General features: G+C 40.4%; 1 protein-coding gene across 2 annotated transcripts in view; it reads right to left on the reverse strand.

Moving 5' to 3' along the window:
- pappaa (pregnancy-associated plasma protein A, pappalysin 1a) overlaps positions 1-18925 on the reverse strand; it is a 77599-nt gene extending 58674 nt beyond the window's left edge. For both annotated transcript variants that reach the window (XM_026354889.2, XM_026354888.2), the window contains exons 1-6: positions 17692-18925; positions 11312-12407; positions 4429-4574; positions 3777-4070; positions 3290-3482; positions 2966-3087 (exon numbers count right to left, since the gene is read on the reverse strand). In XM_026354889.2, coding sequence (XP_026210674.1) covers positions 2966-3087; positions 3290-3482; positions 3777-4070; positions 4429-4574; positions 11312-12407; positions 17692-18082 — 2242 coding nt within the window. In that variant the 5' untranslated portion in view covers positions 18083-18925. The remainder of the gene's footprint in view (positions 1-2965; positions 3088-3289; positions 3483-3776; positions 4071-4428; positions 4575-11311; positions 12408-17691) is intronic.
- Between the last annotated feature and the right edge of the window lie 1965 nt (positions 18926-20890).

The raw sequence follows: 20890 nt of genomic DNA on the forward strand, positions 1-20890 counted from the left end.
TGAATAGAAAGGTCCACAATAAAATTATGGACCTTGTGTGGCCTAACAAAAACCAACAAAGCCTAACACTAAAGGAAGTGTCTTTCAAATAATAATCTAATAAGACTAATGATAATTGAACTTATATAGTATGCATAAAGACACACATACTGTAGGGCATGCTTGCTTTTAAGACCTACTTAGTAAATCTATACACAGGCAAATATTTTCTACATTCCTAATGCATATGAAGATGATTATTTTGTAAGTGCACCTCCATGTGCACAGGAATGTGCATTCACATAGTTACACACACGGCCCCACACACATATGATGATGGCAAAGCAGACCTTTCACTTCCATTCATGCACACTGCTGTTTTCAATCAACTCAGGATCCTCCCTTGTGAATGTCACTAACCACATGTAATTCACTTAACTATCTTGTGTGGTTTCCACCCTACCCAACCTTTCTCACCCCCTCCATATCCATGTGTGTTTTTGCCCCTTTTTTTCCCTCCCGCTATAAAGATTTAAGAGAGATACTCTGGCTCTCTTAGACCACAACTGTGTTTCCCAGTCAAGTAATGTGAGGACACTTCCCTCACCTCCTTAGATAACAGGTGCCATGTGCATGAATGCCTGGTAAATGCATGTGGACACACACAAGTGCACGTATTGACATGCTTATCTCAAAATAGGAGAGGTTTATACCAATATGTCAATATTTGTGTTAAAATAGCAATGGTTAATAGTTTGGCAGATGGACACATGCTGTATGCACCATCACAGCAGGAAACGGCAGCTGTGGTATCTAGTTAGAAGCTGGCTCAAGCAGAGTTAAGAGGGAATGCAGAGCTGCCACAAAGAGGGACCCTTCCAAGAGGGAAAATAGAGTACAGTTTACACACACTAAGTTAGACAAGCCCAGACTTGCCTTTGGTACACACACACACACACACACTAAAGCCAATGTGAATGCAAGGTTCAATGAATTTAGAACCTACAGAGCATCTTTGTACAACACACACACATAGTAAAAACACTCAATTCAATCACAGATAAATTGTTTGGATGATGAATGATGAATTGTGAATATTATTCCTAGTAGTAGTAGTAGTCACAGTTGTTTTGATATTACTGGAGTGGTAAGTTATAGGTAGGTTGTGACTATTGTTTTGTCAACATTTGGTTCAAGCAGGTGATTTTGTCATGATGGTTTGAGTGTAGAAGCACAAATCACATGGTATTACACAACTTATCATACTTATCAGTCAATCACACCATAGTACTAATAGTAGGATTAGACCTATAGAAAGAAGACTAAAACCTATTGATATTGAACTCGAATTATGAATGCGTGTGGGTAAAATGTACAGACTTTCAGCTCTTTGCAACAAACTACTTAAGCAAGACAAAGTCAAAAGTCAAGAAAGATAAGGAAAGAGATAATTTCCTTTTGTAAATGAGGACAAGGATACAAAATAGAGGAACAGTGGCTATTCTACCTGAATGTGGCAGAAACAGGAAGTTATCAAGACCTGCATCCATATTCACAAGGTGCATCCAAGTAAGGTGCATACTTAATGCTGAAGGATTTAATGCCAGGACTCCAACACGTACACTACTGACCCAAAAGCACAAAAAAGTTGGCTTAAATATAAAAATACAAATTATAAAAGTAACCCATAGGAGTTTTGGGAATGTATTCAGAGGGGCTTTTTGGAAGAATTAAGCATTTGGTTACAGTGAAATATGGTGGTGGTCCAGTGATCGTCTGGGGCTGATTTGCTTCCTCTGGCACCGGAAACCAGCAGCATGTGGAGGGCAAGATGGAGTCCTGATAGAATCTAGAGTGGCATTCAGAGTCACCTGACCTGACCCCCATTGGAAATCTCTGGTGGAATTTAAAGAAGGCAGTTGCAGATTGCAAACCCAAGAATACTAGTGAACTGGGGGCCGTTGAATCAGCTTAGAAAATCCTTTTTCTTTCCAGTTACTAGTAATCAATATTAAACAAGTAGTATTACCACCCTGCATGTTTTCCTTAAAATTGTAGACTATATTCACCTGCTAGTCAAGGAACATTAAGGCTAAATGCAAATTATAATACAACATGCACTCGATGTTACATGTGTAACATCGAGTGCATCGATGTGTAACCAAGAAATATATAGAATGTTATTTAATACATGTTTATTGGCAGGTGTATAATATGGGTATATTATTGAACAAGCACAGCATGCACACATGGCTGCACAGTCACATCCATAATATTCAGAGCATGCTTGATGCTGTCACTGCTACAACCACAGAATGATCAGAGGTGCACTATTTTTATAGCTTAAATACCTCATCCCTAATACCGAGCCCTGTATAGCTATTCTATGAATTCACTAGCAGGGCAAAAAATAAAAAAATACTGCTAATTTATTGCACTCAAATCCCCCTAAACTGATTTTTTTAAACGGGGAATAACAGTTAACATATGAACTTTAACCTTGGTTTTGGGCCTGAGCCCTCAGATGGGAATTGTGGTACCATACAGCACCATCCCTTTGGGAATCGCCTTCCTTGACCCTTCCATGTTGTCCCACGGCCCAAGTGTCATGAAACCAGTGAGTCATTTGCATGTTTTGAGGTTGAGTCAGTCACCAAATTTTTTGAATGTTGGAATGACTCAGAAAACCAACAAAAGACAAACCTCAGGTCAAGTTATCACATTGTACAATATGGGTAAAACGTGAATATGTCTTGGATTTTGTGTAAAATGTTTGAGTAAAATCAGTTCCTCGTAAACAAAAGAAAAAGACAGAATTTCAGTAAAGAGCAAAATATAAAGAAATAAAACAATATTTAAAGTTATAATTAGCAGCAGTGAGAGTGCACTTGAACTACTATATGTTCCTACTTGCAAACCCACTAACAACCTCACAGTGACAGCATCCAGCAGTATGAAATATGAAAAGCATAGTATAGTACTGTACCTTCAGCCTCTCGTGGGGACCAGTGTCCAGAAGGGGCACACGGTCTTGGCGAAGAGGAGTTGGAGGCATACTGCAGTAAAACTCTCCCTTCAGTGCATTGATCACACACTGATCCCACTTCTCTAGGAAACCAACAGATAGACACATCAAACAACTTAGATACAGACCAAATACATCATTTATACAACTATAATTGTGTGACAAATTAAATCAAATTACATTGTCATATTAAGTTACACAATAATCCGTCACATAATGAATCTACTTCAGCTCTATCACCATAAAGAGCAACATCTGCTTGACAACCTTTCTAGCTCATTTCACCTGTCATAAAAGTGTCCAGAAATTGGTGGAAACCATTCCAGCGTGATTGAATTATGATGCTGCTCAACCACTTGAGGTGCCATTGGCACTGGAGGAGGTTTGGAGGAGGGTTGCCAGGTCTGGTAGATCAGGTCCAGGTAGCAGTGCATCCTAGCCACCTGGTTGAGTGTAAAGGAGTCTGTACAGGCATCATCTGGAGGTACAAGAGGATGTTGCTTAGAGTGGGGGATTGGATTTTGGATTTGTATGTGAAAGGAATAGAAAGATCATTCGACATACATGAATAAAATAAACCATCTCTTGGTGCTTAGCTGTATCTTTTTGGACATATGCACATAAGCAATGACATAAAGGATGTGCCCCCTACAGTGTATTTGCCATTAAACGGCCTAACTAAATTCCACACCTCTCTCAGTACAAACAGAGACTCAACAAATTCCTCTAAGGTGATCTGTGTGTGTCAATGAACTAAGAAAGCACATCTCACCTGAATAACTCATATAGTTATTAAATGGCGTGTGTGCGAAATGCCGACAACCACAGGTTTCATTGCCTGGCTCAGGATCATGGCAGCCTTTGTATTTGGGGGAGGGGTTGGTGTCTGCACACAGATCTCCAGTCTCCATTGAGGGCTCAGTCTCCAAACAAGCATCATTGCATGATTCAATCTCTGATATACCTCGAAACACATGGTAAAGCCCAAGACTGTGACCAATCTCATGGACCATTGTGTCAGTGTGACCAAACATACCATAAAAGGAAGGATTCAGCACAATTCCACCTGAGAAAATACAGAGAAAGGATGCACGCATACATATGAAGTAAATCCTGAAAACACTTTAGTGTGTGCACAACACAGGTGCCTGTTCCTGGAGTAGTGTGAAGTAATTGTGGAACTGGAGTAAGATTTAGACCATGCATTATTCATGGGCCTCCTCAGCTTAATTATCACCTTCTTCCCTGTTAGAACAGTGATGAAGACAGAAACTGCTTGAGGCTTGAACATTAATTACTCAAAATCAACAATCTGCCAATGAAAGGATATGGGAATGTACTTATCGTGTGCAGATACGTGTGTTAATGCATGCATATATATATATATATACACGTATATGTATGTGTTTGTATTTGTCTTCTACCCAAGTGCGTGAGGGCCTCTTTGTCCCAGGGCCAAGTAGCAACCCCTGCCAGATCTTCATCAGAAGAATTGGCAAAGAAGACATTCAGGTGAGTTGAGCCATCCAAATGCAGGATCTCTTTCAGCTCTTTTACATCCAAATAAGCCCTGGAAAACACAAAAAGTGAGAAAAAAGTAGTTCTACAATGAAGATGCTATTGAATGCAGATTTCATCAAGGCAAAGTTTACCAAACAACAACAGTGTTCCTAGCCATAAAGGGTTTATGTAGAGTTACTGTTCAGAAAAACCTAATCCAATAGATTTAGGTTAAAGAGGAATCACTGAGATTAAAACCAGTTAGCTTAATTTAAATAAAGACTTAATTTAACTTCTGTCCTTCTCACCTAGGTCTAAGAACACCTGAAGTATATTCTTCTTTCATAAACTAGAACCAAGGTTGACTTTACTACAAATAATTGTGTAGTTTTAAAATCCACAACAATCTTTTTGACTAACAACAAGGCAAATGAACAGTACAGTACTCCAAATATGTGCCCAACTATGAGCATAGTGCAGAGACACTAAAAGCCAAGCCACAGTGTTTTTCAGTGGATGATTATCTTGGATGTTTTGTGCTGCTGTTGTTAAGACAGTGAATCATGCAATTGTTTCCATTATTTTCTTTTTCCATTTTTATCTGTTTTTGACTATCCCCTTGAGCAGAAAGAGATTTCAAATCACAGAAGTACCAAACAGGTACTTGCTGGGAATAAACTTGAGACTAAAAATAATGTGGGAATTTTGGATATCTTAATATTATGACATTGCTGAAGACATCCAGCAATGTCATAGGCTGCACAGCTCTGAGAAACCCCTTTTTTATTTTCCTCCTGAGTGAAATAAACAGTGACTGACTCATGTTTGGCCATTTACGACACGTGTCATTTGATATTATGTACTATATGTTATATAAGGAAACGTGAGCATTGCTATGACACACTATGACATTTCTCAGTCACTCAGGTGAAAATATGTGGAGGTTGAGTCTTGGCAACTGGACTTCTTTCTTCACCAGTTGCCATGACTCAACCTCCACAACTTCCAGATATGACACAATATCTATCAGCCAGAAACATGTTTAGTTTTTCCTTACTTTGGTTGCATCTACTGAAGTCAGCATGAGATTTCAATTAAAGGTCCAGGTATTCTGTTGACTCCCTATCCATGACATAATAATTTATCTGGAAACAGAAACTGTACTACTAATAACTGCAATCATTCAACACAATGAAATATCTGTCCAGCAGTGAAACTGTCATTCATTTTATGTTCATTTTATGAACACATCAAACAAGATTTTCTTATGAGCCTGGCTGGTGGTCCTGGCAACAAGCTAAGTCATCTCTTGGAAGAGTCAATAATCTGTTGCATATGTTCAAGTGATAGTTTATTCTTTTCATTTGGCTGTTAAAGGTGTTGGAAATAGATATGCAATGGATACAGAAACATGAGTTTATAAGAAAACAGACACAAATTGTGTACCTTTTGCACTTTGCAAAAGGTACACAATTTGGTATTGGTATTGCACCCAATTGCTTCCCTCATATTTCTATGTACTCAAATCATTAGATTAAGTCTAACAACGGTGACAGCAGCTGATCAGTTCCATATAACATTTCTCCAGTTAAAGGGGCAGTGTGTGCTGAAATAATATAAAGAAATCTTTTACAAGATAAAATTTACTGCATTCTGTTGGTATTCTTCTGTAAATATCTCTAAAGCTCTTACTGCAGATTGAAAAAATTAGTTGAGTCTTGTTTTTCATTTGCTAGCATTAAAATGGACATGTGACTTTAGTTAGGTGTTCAGATCTACACAGAAATAGTAAAAAGCAGCAGGGCTGAATCATGGCGCAAACGCAAGATAGAATCTCTCTTAATGTGCATATCACATTTGTCCCACTTAAGGGAACCTGGGTAAATGTAAGGATAAAAGAAAAAAAAATCAAAGACTCAAACCTTTGTGAAGAGCATATATCTGGAATGGGCTATTTATATCTAACTGAAAATTATATGTACTGAAAATATATTTACACAAAGCATTGTCTGAAAACAAAAAGATGCTCAGAGTAGAGGGAGTCAAATTTGACATCTAGTGATTTCAGTTGCTTTAGTGACAGAACTTGATGTTTAGTGTTTAGCGACTTTCGATTTATATTGTCTTGTAGATGATAATTTTATTTGCCCAATTAATAGAACAGCCTTATATATTACTTAATAAAATAGCCTGCTGTGACAGTGAGACTTTTTTACTTTTTTTTCTATTAATTCTATGTTTGAAAAGCAAGGATCTGCATAAAATATTAAAACCTGAGTGTAAAACCAAGCTGTCTTATAGCATATGTTCAATGTTGCCTAAAGGAAGCAATTTAAAAATCAGTAATACTGATGTTTGGCAATGTTCTGAAAGAATTAACACCAGTGAGATTATTCTCCCACCGCAACAAGCCTACCAACGCACATGCAGCTACACAAGATGTTTCATAATACCTACAGTATACAACCTTTACTGGACACGTTTCTGCCTCAAATTACAACCTGGCTAAGGAGCTGCCAAGTGAAGATGCCGTTTTCTTCAAAACAGACGCTTTGAATAAAGGGTTCAGTGTAGCTAATGCTTTCTTCAACCCAATGCGAGAGCAACTCAGGGCACTTGCTGAGGCCAGGTCTAAGTAGAGAGATGATACAGCATAAGGTCCCTCTTCCTAATAATTTCAGGAATTTCATTATTTCCTTAGAAAATATTTGTCCAAAGTTTTTGGACAGGAATGAGGGCGAAAGGGGTCAGAGAAGTTTGATGCTGAAATTATTGAGTCAGCAATGAATAAGAGCAGCAATTCTACTGTAGGGTCAAAATGTAACTAATCTGAGTTCAATTACGCTAACGTCCTTGGTACTGTTGCAATAACACAATGTGCATCCCACATTGGGTTTATGCACAGGGGAACTTTCAAAGCAAAAGCAGACAGTTTTAGTGTAATCAAAAAAGGCCCTTTGTGTGTGTCTGCATGCGGATACACATGTGTGCATGTTTTTAATTTCACACTATGCCTAATGATCGCACAGAGGTCTTGTGGAGGCTATGGTTAGCTGCCACTGTAGGAAGTAAGTACCCAATGACTTCATCATGAAGAAGTTTGTGTCGGAACAGTTTGGGCCTTTCAAACACTTCTATTTTCTTCTATCTGTCCAACCTCATCTTACTCAAACCTCCGTCCAAATAACCCTGCTTTACCCCACCCCCGGTATTCTCTCTCTCTCTCTCTCTCATGCCCCTAAACAATTCCCCCATAGCCCCTGTTTCCCTCTCATCATACATTTTTTCAGCAGAGATGAGCCACTTGGGAAAGACCAGATTTTCCATGCATTTAAACACACTACTTTTTAGACACATCCTGGGAAAAATATTTTAGACTTACACAGAAAGAGAAAGAAAGACAGAGAAAGAAAATTGATGGAGCGAGAGAAAGGTAAGGTGAGTGCAGTTGAGCATCACTAAATTCAAGCATCATTGTAGGGCATCTGTGGCGAGATTCAGGGGTTCAATAGGCAGCTCAAACCCCCGTGTTAATGCTTTTATATCTGATACATGTTAAACAGAGAATTATGACTTCATCCATTTACACCTACATATAATTCATATAAGCTCATAAATTTGCCTCATATGCACATGTATGGAGCAGCATAGTGTGAAAGCTGGGGTTAGCTGGCATGGCAAAGACAGTCTAACAGCCAAAACACTTTTAATATTGGAGGGGGCCCTCAGTTCCCCTGTCATCAAGTTGGTCAGCACTGTAGCCCCTAAACCCATCATTCATCTCTGGGGTTATTACCATACTTGCTCTCCTCTTTAACCTTCCAGTCTACTCTGATTGTTTTTTTTTCCTCCATAGAAGACACATGCATACAAACTGTGTCAACACCTTTTAGATTTGAGAGATCCTGCAGCAACTACTCATTGCATAGAGCAGAATTTGAAAAGGTTGGAATGGGCAATGGCATGAATGAACCCCTTCATCAGTGCCCTCCTTGACTTCTGAAACTCACCGTCTTGTGAATTACAAACTGAATTCCCTGGTGTGTCAGATTTTCAAATGACCACCTACATAGACTAGCTGCTATCAAGTTATAGCCGAGCAAATTCCTGTGCCTACCTATAGTGGCCCAAGTTAAACCCCTTCTTGCTCCATGTTCTCCAACTCTGCTAGATATACAGAAAAACGGCTATCAGCCCCCAGGGGAGCACAGGTGAAACCTTGACAACAGGTGCTTTTATAAGTGTGCTATGGCTTTAAATGGGAAGTGCAAAGTCCTGGTATTTATGCCCAAGCACTCCATTATGTTTTATGGGACAGGAGCTTAAGGTTTAGACGACCAACTGTAAAACACCCAAGTCAAGGGCCCTGGAGATTAGACCAGGGCTGAGTTAGAATACAGCGGGGAGAAGGGGTGAAGCAAAGAGAAAGGGTGGTCCATCCATTAACCTGCCACAGTAAGAGGTATTGACCCAGGAGGGGTAGAGAGACAGAGGCCAAGGGAGAACGGATGACCTATTAGCCTCTGACAAAGCCAAGCCAGAACTTCATTTCCCCAAAATCTATAGAGGCTGAAATGGTCCACCTTGTGAAGACCAAGTTTGTGTATCCAACTTACTTCATTTTGGGAGGTGTCTCTAAAAACTATTTCAATTTCAGATGTGAGTGTGACTTTGACAAATTTCAGTAATATGGGACTGATCTTTAATCCAGTGGCTCAGGTATTGCATTGACCTTTCACTGACAGACACACATACACACCAACTTCTAAAACAACCTATTTGCAATGCCATTTGTTTTATGCTTCCCTGAGCACAATTTAAATTCACAGAATGTACTAGCTCAACATAAGTGCAGTCAGATAACTTCAAGTACTATAAAAACTCTAAGTGTCAAAACCAAGAGCTGTGAAAACAATGCAAAAATATTTCTTTCATTCGAATCTGGAGGGAGGGAGGTTACTGTCAATAGCATTTTTTGGGGAAAGACCTGTGTCCTGTGTTAGCCAGAACACTAAATGTAACTGGTAACAGACGCATAAATGAGGCCCTCACAACTATTGTTTCCCTCCATACAGTACACAGAACACTGTTCATCCAGAATTTCATAATTAAGGAGGAATGTCGAACTGTTTGTAGTGCAGCTCTCTGCACAGATTTCTAGACATACCACAATCAAAGTAAAATAAGCAACCACTTGGGGAGATTATATCTATTTTCTTAGACAGAAAATTCTCTTGTCCTCTTTCTGTCTGTCTTTTTCTTGCTCTTGCTGGTATCCTTGTTTTCACAAACACATCTTTCAAATGCCCGTAGGGAGATTTGAGCATTGCAACGGCGAGCATTTTGCCAATGGCTGATGTCTAAATTAAGTAGTTTGCTCGCCACTTGATGAATGAGCTTCTAATAATAACTGAGCTGAAAGAGATGTGGTGGGAATTAAGAGATGGAAGCAACGGCAAACCCACCTGCTTTTCCACTCTGATGTTGTTAATTAGATGACATTATTTAGCTATTTAGCAGTAATTTTAAAGAACAGGACAGAGTCAAAACAGACGCAACTTTCACCTCGAAGGTGATTGAAAACAGATTTGTTTCCTTATTTCATGTTATCAAAAAGACCCAAACAATCCCACACACTAGACATGTCTTTTCTGTGCTTGTCCCCATATGACAGTGGGAAATAATACAGAATTTTGATCATTTTGTCTCTTTTTCTGCCCTGACCATGAAGACCCCCTACACTGTCCACAAAAATGTCTCAGTCTACTGTGTTGAGTTTCAGTGTACCAAGAAACAAACAAGTCTGCTATTGGAGGTCTGGCACAAACCTCATTACAGCGAATTCCAGATATTTATTCTCCTTGCCAGCTTTTATTCATCATCTACAAGCCACAATGAGACTACCACAAAAACAAAAATTTGCATTCATTTGTGAGGGCCTCTGTATTCTCCTAAAGTAGCCACGTAAAACCGTATCATCTCTTTCTCTATGTACAGTACACCTGGGAGATTCTGTAATACTGGTATTCACATGCAAGTAAAGTGAACTTTCATTATTGTTTTCCCTGGAAAATTCTTTCAGGCACCCAAGTTTAAAGACCCATACCTGCCTCTCCAGGATACATATCTGTCTGTGGTTTCCTAGAGAGAGTGGTATGTCTTTGAAATGATTTCCATTGCTACAGGCAAAAGACATACTGGACTCTCTTTTTTTCACTTCTAATTGCCCTTACACTGTTTAGAATGCCAGCGTTTCCAAACCCACTCAATTTTCCAATCTAGCCACCTTAATTAGGACCAATGGTTATAGAAGACAGAGTAGAAAAAGAGTTGCTGAAAAATGGATACAAAAATGAGCGGTCTGGCCTGCGCACTCGCTACCAGGAAAGTCAGTTTGTTTTGCCCTGCTTAAGTGTGGAACACTGATTGAACCAGGCCAAAGCTAGATTGGACTAGCTGTCCCCCGAGGATTTCCCAGGCCACACATGCTGAGAGTTGAGTTACACTCAACCTCAGTCTAAATGGTCAGGAAACAGTAGGACTAGACATCAAAACCTCTCTTCAGGGACACATGTATGGAAAGATTTGTTTGATTTACTCAAGGCATGTAAGGCCACGGTGTGGAGTTCGTTTACCAAAATTATTTAATCATGTCAACCAAAAAGTGTATCAAATTAGGTAAGGAATGTTGTAGATATTTAAAGCTTTTCGGGGAATTTAAGTCATGTGTTTAATAATCAACTACCAAAGAGCATTACCAGTGCTGAAAACATGACCACATGCAAAATGTAAATTAAGTGATCTTACTTGTGTGGAGAAGAGCGATTGAAGCATGTCTTGGTCACATCTGTCACACTGGGATTACAGCAGTCACCAAGATCGTAGGAGAAATTTTCCCAATTACATTCAGGGTCACACACACCATTCCCCTGTTTGTGCTCAGGGCAACGACTCCGGTGCCCAGACATGCAGTCACCTGCATCAAACCCTGTTAGTGGATGGTTGCATTCTGGGTCACATGCATCGTCACCAACTTTACTGATATCACAGTTAGCTAAAATCAACCTATTACGAAGGGAGGAATTGGTCACGTTGTGAATGCTGATCTCCCAGGTGATGTTGTAGGGGCTAAAGGCATCATTTAGCTGCTGGTGTTGCAGGCTGATCTGGTGGTCTGATACAGTTGGCCTCGTCCAAGCCTCATCCCATACATTTATGACACGATAGCGCACTTTCTTTGGCCGGCGGAAGGTCCACAGCTTGTTGTAGTTTTTGATGACATCAACATTGTCACACACAGTTTGACCACAAGTTGGAGGCTCCAGAGTTGTATCCAATAATCCTTCAGCATTTCTAACTCCACTGCCGCCTAATCGTCCACCTCCACCATGTTCAGGCTGAGGAAAGCTACCATCTTTTACAGTTAGCCACTTCCGGCCTGGGTGTTCAAATGTTTCACGAATGACCAGTTGAGGTAGATCTTGGGGGTCCTCGTGGCCCTGCATATCCCTGATTATCTGCCTCTGCCTTCGGGCTTGCCTCCAGAGACCCACCCTTTCCACTGCCCCTCTGTAATTATGATTCAGTGCATTTCCCCCAATCATCAGTACTTTGCACTTTTTGGTCAAATGACTGAAGATATCACCCGATTGCTCTCGACTGACGCCAACTTGGGCTCCATTGACAAAGAGCTTCATGTAGACACCATCATATGTGACTGCCACATGTGCCCATTGGTTGGGTACGTAGCGAGCATTAGAGTTGATGGAAGTCACTTTGTGGGCACGGTCAGTTTTAAGGGAGAAGAAGAAGCGGGGGTCACGGTTTCCATGTTCACTAACTGCCTTGATGCCAAGCAACCAACCACGGTCACTGGAGGCATAAAAACATTTGTCGTATAGACCTGGAGAGAGGATGAAAAAAGTTAGTTAATATGTGCATGCCTTTGTTTTCAATTGTGGACATGAGTAAATGAACAATAGCAACAAGCACTGGTTCCCCTTCAAGGGAACTGGTATTCTCAGTGCCCATCTTCTCTCTTCAATAAACACATGCACATGATCATTATTGCTATTTCATTTAGGTAGTTGTTGGCCAATATGCAAATTACACACTAAAGATTATTCTGTTCTTGAAAGCCAATAAATGCATTAATGGTATTTCTTAAAATATCTAAGGGCATGTTGTCCTGGAAATTGGGTTGAAGTGCATGTTTAGGTAAGGGAGACCCCATGGAAATCTCTTGCTATAGGCTTTTCATGAACACTGAGTGCATTTAAAGTTGTTCATGTAAATGTCTCTTGCCAGTGGGATATCCAAAAAAGGCTAGTTTTCTACTAAAGCCTTGTTTTTCTAGAGGCACCAAAACACCTTTTTCCTGTTTCACTTGGACCGCTTATGTCAGCTTCAGCATGGTAATGTGTTTTCACTTCTTAGGGGATCTCTGAATGCTAACTGTTTGTTTGTTTAGCGCTTGTTGAGGTACATGTGTGGAGGCACACAATTTCATGCCTGTGCATGTGCAAGTGTGTTTGTTAATGCATGTCCGTGTGTTGCATAAAGTGTGAGAATGTGAAAGTCTGTGTGTGCACAGGTGATGCTGGGGAGAAAGCTGGACACCACTCCTGTCACAAGAATACATGCCAGTGATTTACTGACATTAGGACAGGACTTCTAACCAATCCACAAAGATCGTTGACCTATACATACTGCCAATAAATATGGACTGAATTTAACTTTTGCTTCTTCGATCTGTGCATTAAATGCCTGCATTTTTCTCTCCGCTACCTTTAGCATGGTCTGAATTTATGCCTAAGTCTGCAGCTATCTCTGCTCTTCATAGATTAGGCTACCAGGGGCTGTAAATGGCTTGCTAATGGTGCTGACACAGACATCTTCCTAACTTTTACCTGTTTCTAATTAGTTTACCAGTCCAGTATACATTCATTAACTTGGTATTTCAATGAAATAATGTTCAAAGAGTGAGGATTAGGTTCAATGTCAAGGTCAGTCCTCTGGTGGATGACGTTTTCAGGCTTTCCACTACACTGGAAGGAAAAAGCCTTCCATCTGTCAGCTAGTGCACTCAAGGCTAAAAGGTGTGCTAAAATGCTTGTAGGGCTCCTAGTGTAAACAGCTGTCATAATTCTGCCATGCTCAATTAATCTAACACACTACACTTTTCCAGACCCTGCACTGCAACTGCTCGGCTCTCACAAATACACCTACACACACGTGCACATATTTATATAGACATGCATACATACAAGCTCATGAACAAATACACACACACACACACGCACGCACACAGTGAAACATAGAAGTACACATTTGTCTCCATTCTGAAACACACGCGCAAAGGAATTTGCATGGGCACATGCTACAGTGGAGAACTGTTCCTGTCAGGTTCAAAGGCAACCTTCCTCACATTTGCCATTTGTCTTCTTCCAAGAAAAACACACACAGGAAAAAAGAAAAAGTAAAAAAACATGCATACACAACCAAAGAAAAATGTCACAAGGACTTGATAAAAAGCAGGCAGGAAGGGAACAATGAATACTCCGTTTACTTTTGAGTTTTTCTGGCTCTGAAAGGTCAAAGAAAGGCACTTTTATAGTCATACAGAAGTGACCATCACAGCAGCTTTCCTGATTAGACAATGGAAAATTCCAATGATATTTTAAAAACAGGCTTGATGAACATAACACGGATATTGATTACAAATGTGTCATCACATCACTTTAAAACACTTGACTTTAAACATTTGATTTGGCTGACTCTGAATTAATTCAACTAAATGCTGGCTTACGTGAGTCAAAAATGATCTACCAAAAACATGTTTGTGACAATAGGTACTTCAACCCAAAACATTAATGTACTGTAAGTTCACTCCTTCTGGTTTGGCCTATAGTAATTATATGCCACCAATAAATAGTTTAAATTTAATTAAATACCTAAAGGTTTTATGATAGGATAGTGTTATAGTAAAGGTTTGATTAGGGTTAGGTTTAGTCACAAAACACTAAGGTTGGATAAGATTTAGCGAAAGATCACGACTTAGGTTAAAATTAGTACTTTCTTAAGGTTAGGGGACTTTGGTAACAATACAGTACAATGATAAGCTAAAGGTCATGGTTAAAAGAAACATCAGTGGCTGTTCATCTGAAATAGGAAACAAAGAGTGCATGTTAAAGTCTATGTTTTGTTGACCCATCCTTTCACTCTGACTTCCTCCCTATGTGGATTTTGAATTTGTCATCTGAATTCTTCCTTTGCAGACTTATTCCGTCTCATGCAACTGTTTGATGTCACCTAACAAAACAATGTATTATAGGTTATAATAAGATGTTTGTGCAAATGACCTAAGGGGTCATTGACCTAAGGGGTCATTTTCTTAAGGAAGAACAGTCTTAAATGTCAGATGATATAAATTAACACCACTTTTCCTGCACTGTACCTTACAGTACACTGTTAGTGTAACTGTTGTTTTTACATAATCACAAAAAGTCCTTAACAAGTAAAATTTAGTTTTGAATATTTTTTTTCTGTATTATCATAGTAGATAACAACATCAAGATGAATCGCTTATCACAGCAATTATCTAACAGCGTCTGCACATAATTGTCCCCAGCAGGTCATGGAAGACAGCGTTTGTTCCTCTTGTGATTTATTTTCCTCTTCCTTTGATGCGGGATAACCTAACATGACCCGGATACAAGGGCAAATAGGGCACAACAAAGTCTGCATAACATTCGGACGTAGAACCTGATGTTCTGATTGTGTTGTTGGGTGTGTGGATTTGGGTGGGGGCATATACCTGTGTGTAGCTCAACTCAAACTTGGGAATAATTCTGATAATATCGAACTGTCACACTTGGGAAATTACAGCACAGATACCCTTTAAAGGGCAAAAGAGAATATCTGTATTTAATCATGATTTGTCATCTGTACAGTTTACAGTAACGGTTATTGATCTGATCGTCCATCAAGACAACAACTGAACAACTAAAGGTTATCATATCATCAAACCAGGAAAAAAAACATGAACGCAATGTAAATAGTTCATACGTTTCTCCTTTATATATTATAATAAACTTATCATCTTAGGAGGTCAGTTACATTTGTCTCTATTTTTCCATAAAGTAGATATTTTGGCAAACACTCCAGACAGAAGCTGTGCTCACTGTTGATACTCTCAAATCACAGAGTGCTCAGAAAAACAATAACATACATGTAACAAAAGGGACGAATTGAAACGTGGAGGAACGAAAGCAGGAAAGAATGAAATTCAAAAACAACCCCACAAAAAACAAAAACATGTGCTGGGATAAAAACAAGGGGATGGAGCATTTTTAGAGGCACTGGGATTTTTGAGGCCCGAATTGGATTTAAAAGATTAGGCTTTATTGAATTTGTGTGATCATCACATTTGTTCTCTTTAGGTCCCCTGTCTGGTTGACGGGTGTGAGCATGCTCAGAGCAAATATTACAAATGAGCATATAAGATTATGCATGAACAGTAAACTCTAGTTGGTGGAGGCCGATTCAAGATAGGGACAGGGGACAATAACACCTGTACAAAATCATGTGATCCACTACCACATCTGTAAAGCCTGCGCTGTTCATTTTCTGTTAAGATTGTCAGTGAATGTTTATTGAACTCTGTTCAATGTGGAGGTCATCATTTGTGTTGTTGTTGTACTCTATTGCATTACACTGTACAGATGTTCTTGTTATTGTGTCCATCCTCTGTAAATCTAAGAGTCACTGGGGTCAAAACAGACCCTCTCACCCCCCTCTTCTCCAATATGAGACTCTTACAAGGGATTGGCTTTGCAGAGCATGTCTCTGCCAACTGGCTAGCACTACCTAAAAGTGCACTGTATCTCAGCACAGAGAGGCACACATAGCTGATTATTTATGTGTGTGGAGGGGAGGGTGTTGTTTTGAGCAGATAGAAAATAAAGGAGCAAGTAAATGTACTCATATGGTTTAGTCAAGTCCCCCAAACGTGCAGACTGGCATGCAGGAGATTGAGGAAACGGAGTTGAAAGGCAGCCATCTGCACAAGTATTATAGCCAGGCAATCAATTGTGTTTGCTACGCTCCCTATCGGCAAGGAAAAGCAGCCAAAATAGTCCAATTTCGTAATGCATAAAAGCGCTATTGGTCAAAGCGTAAGATGCAGAGCACTCCTGACACATTTCTGGTGCTCGTTTACGCATAGCTGCAGACTTGGCAGGTCAAAAAAAAAAAAGGAGCGCGCACAGATGACAGCGACAAAGTGTCAAGCTTTCCTCTGACTGGAGGCATCTGCTCAATTGTCTGTGTGTATCCTCCTCTGCGCAGTCGGTGGATAAAGACGCGTCACACGCTGTCTGATTGTGCGTTAAATGAGAAACTCGGCGAGCAGCCCGTGTTTTTTTTGCGCGTCTGCGTTTTTGGATAGACTGCACCTAACACCGCGAAGGCGCACCACTGCACAAACACAAGCAGAGGGGAAACCCTGGATGTCTCAGTCCTGTCTCGTAAGTCCGGTAGCCAATCCAAAGGTGTCAATCTTAGTGGGAGGGGGGGGGGGGCACGCAAGCTTGCGGCTTGAGAGGCGAGCTCTGAGCGTCTCGATATACGCCGAATATCTCCCGCTTTGTGCCTGACGTTACGTGCTCGCTCACAAAGTTTCGGCCATTACATCATAGTTTTAAAATAGCTAAGTCGGCTCTGAGAAATTACATTTTACGCACAGTGACATCAGCTGCCGGTCAAATGATGCAGCAGCCTTTATGTGCTGCCCATACTCCTCACTCAGATCTTAGGATCCTAACCCAGATAAATCATCATTCTTAAATGGGGAAATGCAAATAAACTACAATCATTTCGGCGGTTATCGCTCTGTAAGGTGGCAAACTTAAATGTGATCAAAATCTTTAGTGACCCTATGCTTGCACTACCAAAAATATCCGCTGCACTTCAGAGCATTACATCATTGTCTAGTCTGATGGATGAACTCAGTTTCAACTCGCTGAAACTGTATGTTGCTTTGTTTGATACACCACATGACACAGGGATTATGACAAGACATTTGCACGTTAAGTTCTTGTTATCCAGCTGAACTCGCCAGCCTTTGAGTTGCACTAATAAAAAGAGTTGGGTTGACAATAGGATGGAACATGTGGAGTCTATCCTACCTGCAATCACTGTGGGTGATCGTTGACCTCCCTCCGGTTTGATCCACATCTCCAGAGTGAAATTTCCTCTGGGTATCTCCACGCCAGGCTTCAATCGTAGCTGATCTCCCCTGCCGGTAAAATAGACAGCTTTCCCTCGGTCTAGAGAGTTTTCTTCCGCCTGCGAGGAGCGCCGGCGCTGGCGAAACACACGTTGCTCCAAGCCGGGCAAAGAGCGTTTGCCCCGGGGCAGACGTGTGGCACAAGCCCCTGGGATGGTGGCTTTTGCCTCCCTAATGCGCACCAACTCCCTCTTGGATCTTCCCTTACTCCGGACTGTCCCGCACTCTGATCCAAAACACAAGATGAGAATCAGCAGGCAAGACAGCCAGGGAGATGTCCAAAGTTTCATTTTTCGGGAGAGGAAATTGCAAAAAAAAATATTTAAAAATAAGAAAAAAAAAAAAAAAAAAAGAAAGAAAGAACGGGATAAGTAGAAAAATGTATGTCCACAATGTTCTCGTCTTTGGAATCTTCTCGAGTTTTTTCCTTCTCTCTTTTTACAGCGGTAGAATCTCAAACCGTAGAAACTGTCTAAATAAACCCATAAAGCTATGCTGTTTTTCCCTCTTTATAATGCTAAGCCACGACCCCCTCTCTTAAGCAAAACTACTCTGGAGACATTCAGGGGACACAGGAATATTTGATTCATGTATGTGTTCCACGGTGCCTTTTCAATGGGTCCCATTTAGCCAAAGGGATGACTAATAAGTAATCAATCAAGAGGGGAGTCCGGCCGATGCCCCCCTCATCCCCTGTGGACGGCAGGAGTTACTCGCAGAAATCCACAGTTGTCCGCCCAGCTGCTGTCTGTCACACCTTTCTGTTGTTTCCTTATCCTACCCGTAAAACAGCATAAGAAATGTCACATTTGAAATCCCAAAGAAAAGTGACAACAAAGCGACCTCTCATATTTATTACAGGAAACAAGAGGTAAATTGTGCCCTAAGATGGAATCCAAACTTCCCATTGCCTGTGTGTCTGTATAAAAGTTCAGATGCACTATGGTATCTGGTGAGGCGAGACAGAGAAAGAGGGACAGAGAGCTGCAGAAGTAAGCATCGCGGTCCTCATTGATTTGCCTGGAGCAGCTACACTTGCAGGAGTCGGGAGCTCGTCATCCGCTTTAGAGGCAGTTTCTCTCTAAGTCTTTTTAAGAACAACTCGTGTTTCAAATGTTCCGGGGCTGTGTGAGAGTGTGTGAGCGAGTGTGTGTGTGAGTGAGAGTGTGTATGTGTGTGTGTGCGTGTTTTTTTTTTTTTTTTTTTTTTTCAAAGTGGGAAGTCACACAGGTAGGCAACTCTCACTGACGGCTATTCTCTCTATGGTATAGTCATAGGACAGTGTTGCCGGAGTTTGGAAGGCGTATATGTATCCCTCTAGCGGTTACACTCTTAACAATCCTCCACTTCTACCAGATCCACAACACAGGACTGTGAGCAAGCAAGCTGAGAAGACAGAAGTATCCCTATCCTTGTCCTTAAATGATACCTTCTCTCACCAGGGCGGCTTTAAAGTTGATTTCAAGCCATCTGACGCACACGAAAGCTCATTTGACCGACTTCCATCGACTGATTTGATTAGATTGCGAGATTTTGTCAAATTTCATTTACACTAGTTCTCAAAGCTTTTATTTTGAAGAGTTAAAAAAATCAATATAATCGCTATTAGTAAAAATCTAAATTGCAGGGGGTGTTATAAAGTGTACAAAGCACTACTGGGCTACTCACTGACTTTTAGGAAAGTCCTACATTTTCATTTTGGCAAAGCAGGATGTCTTCTGTAAAGGTGGACCTGGGTGTCCCGACAAAGTCACAAGTCCCATTAATGTCTTTTCAAAATAAAGTAAGCAGTAGATAAGACAAATGTGGGATTAAATGACAAAGCCATAAAAGATGTGGCCCCCCTTCCTTATAATAAAATTAATTTGATAGATCACGTGTCCTTTCTTCTTTCAATAGTTTAATGTTTTTAACCACAGAATGGCAGGAAGCACACTGTGTTTAGACCTGAGCATGTTTAGTAGAATCCAGTGTAAGTTTACCCCACATTACTACCACACAAGGATGTTTGTCAGAGGTATTTGAAAAAGAAAAATGTGGAGGGTTTTTAAAGTTTCACACATCCTAATGTTTACCGACCCGTCACTTTAGATGGATGCGAATTTCAAAATTATGCTCTTGACTAAGATTTGTAAGTCTTTGAGACCTTGTGTAAGTCTCAGCCGCTGAGTGAAATGAAAACAATCCTTTGCTCAATGTTACTCTGTGAGTACCCTGACACAGAAAAGAGAGTGACTTTATCTTTAATGGCTTTCCTCGGAGACAGTTAGCTGGAATGTCAGTGTTTCCTCTCTGTTCTCCCGCAGTTGTTTGTTGGAAATGTGTGTTTAGAGAGACAGAACCTGCCACCTACCATAAAGGAGAGAGGGAACAAACATTAAATATTTGTTTTCTTCTTCATATGGTGTTGCGACTTCGGTCCGCATTTTTCCTTTTGTGTCTTGAGCAGGGGGAAATGACATATTGAAAGGTGTTTGACCTTGAAAGTTGCTGCGAGCATGAGGTTCACATGGACCACAAATGTTAGCCTTTTCAAAGAAGACAGGGGAAAACCATCACATGACAACTTGTTAACACACAAGAGGTTTTGTTTGGGTGCTGGTCTCAAAGACTCCTGATTCCCATGAGTTGGTTTGCTTTTGATGACTTCATTGTGGTAAAATACATACTTTTTTTAACTGACCTATATACATGTATATATATTTTTTTTTCATTCAGAAAAATACCACTGGATCACAGAACTGAATGTGATTTAGTGTTACAATGAGCTAGAAGTGGATTTTCATAAAAATGTACCTGATATCAGAAGTTGACACTGAGGGAAAGTGGAAATGCAACCGCACCAAGGTGCCAAAGTATCCTGACTGAAAGTGCAAGACGTCTCTGGTCCTGTAATTACATTTTTCACTTCTTCGCTTCAGGTCAGCCTGTCTCTGTAAAAGAATATGAGTGCTGAAGTTAGAAAAGATAGCCTGACGTCTTACAGTCAGCATCGGAAGAGGAGCAAACTCTGAGAACATGCTCCCAAGATCATACACGAGCCATCTGTTATTCAAAGAGAATGGGTTGAATTAGTATAGTCTTGCAGCTAACACCTT

This window comes from Anabas testudineus, chromosome 12 (assembly GCF_900324465.2).
Source record: "Anabas testudineus chromosome 12, fAnaTes1.2, whole genome shotgun sequence".
NCBI classification, from domain to species: Eukaryota; Metazoa; Chordata; class Actinopteri; order Anabantiformes; family Anabantidae; genus Anabas; species Anabas testudineus.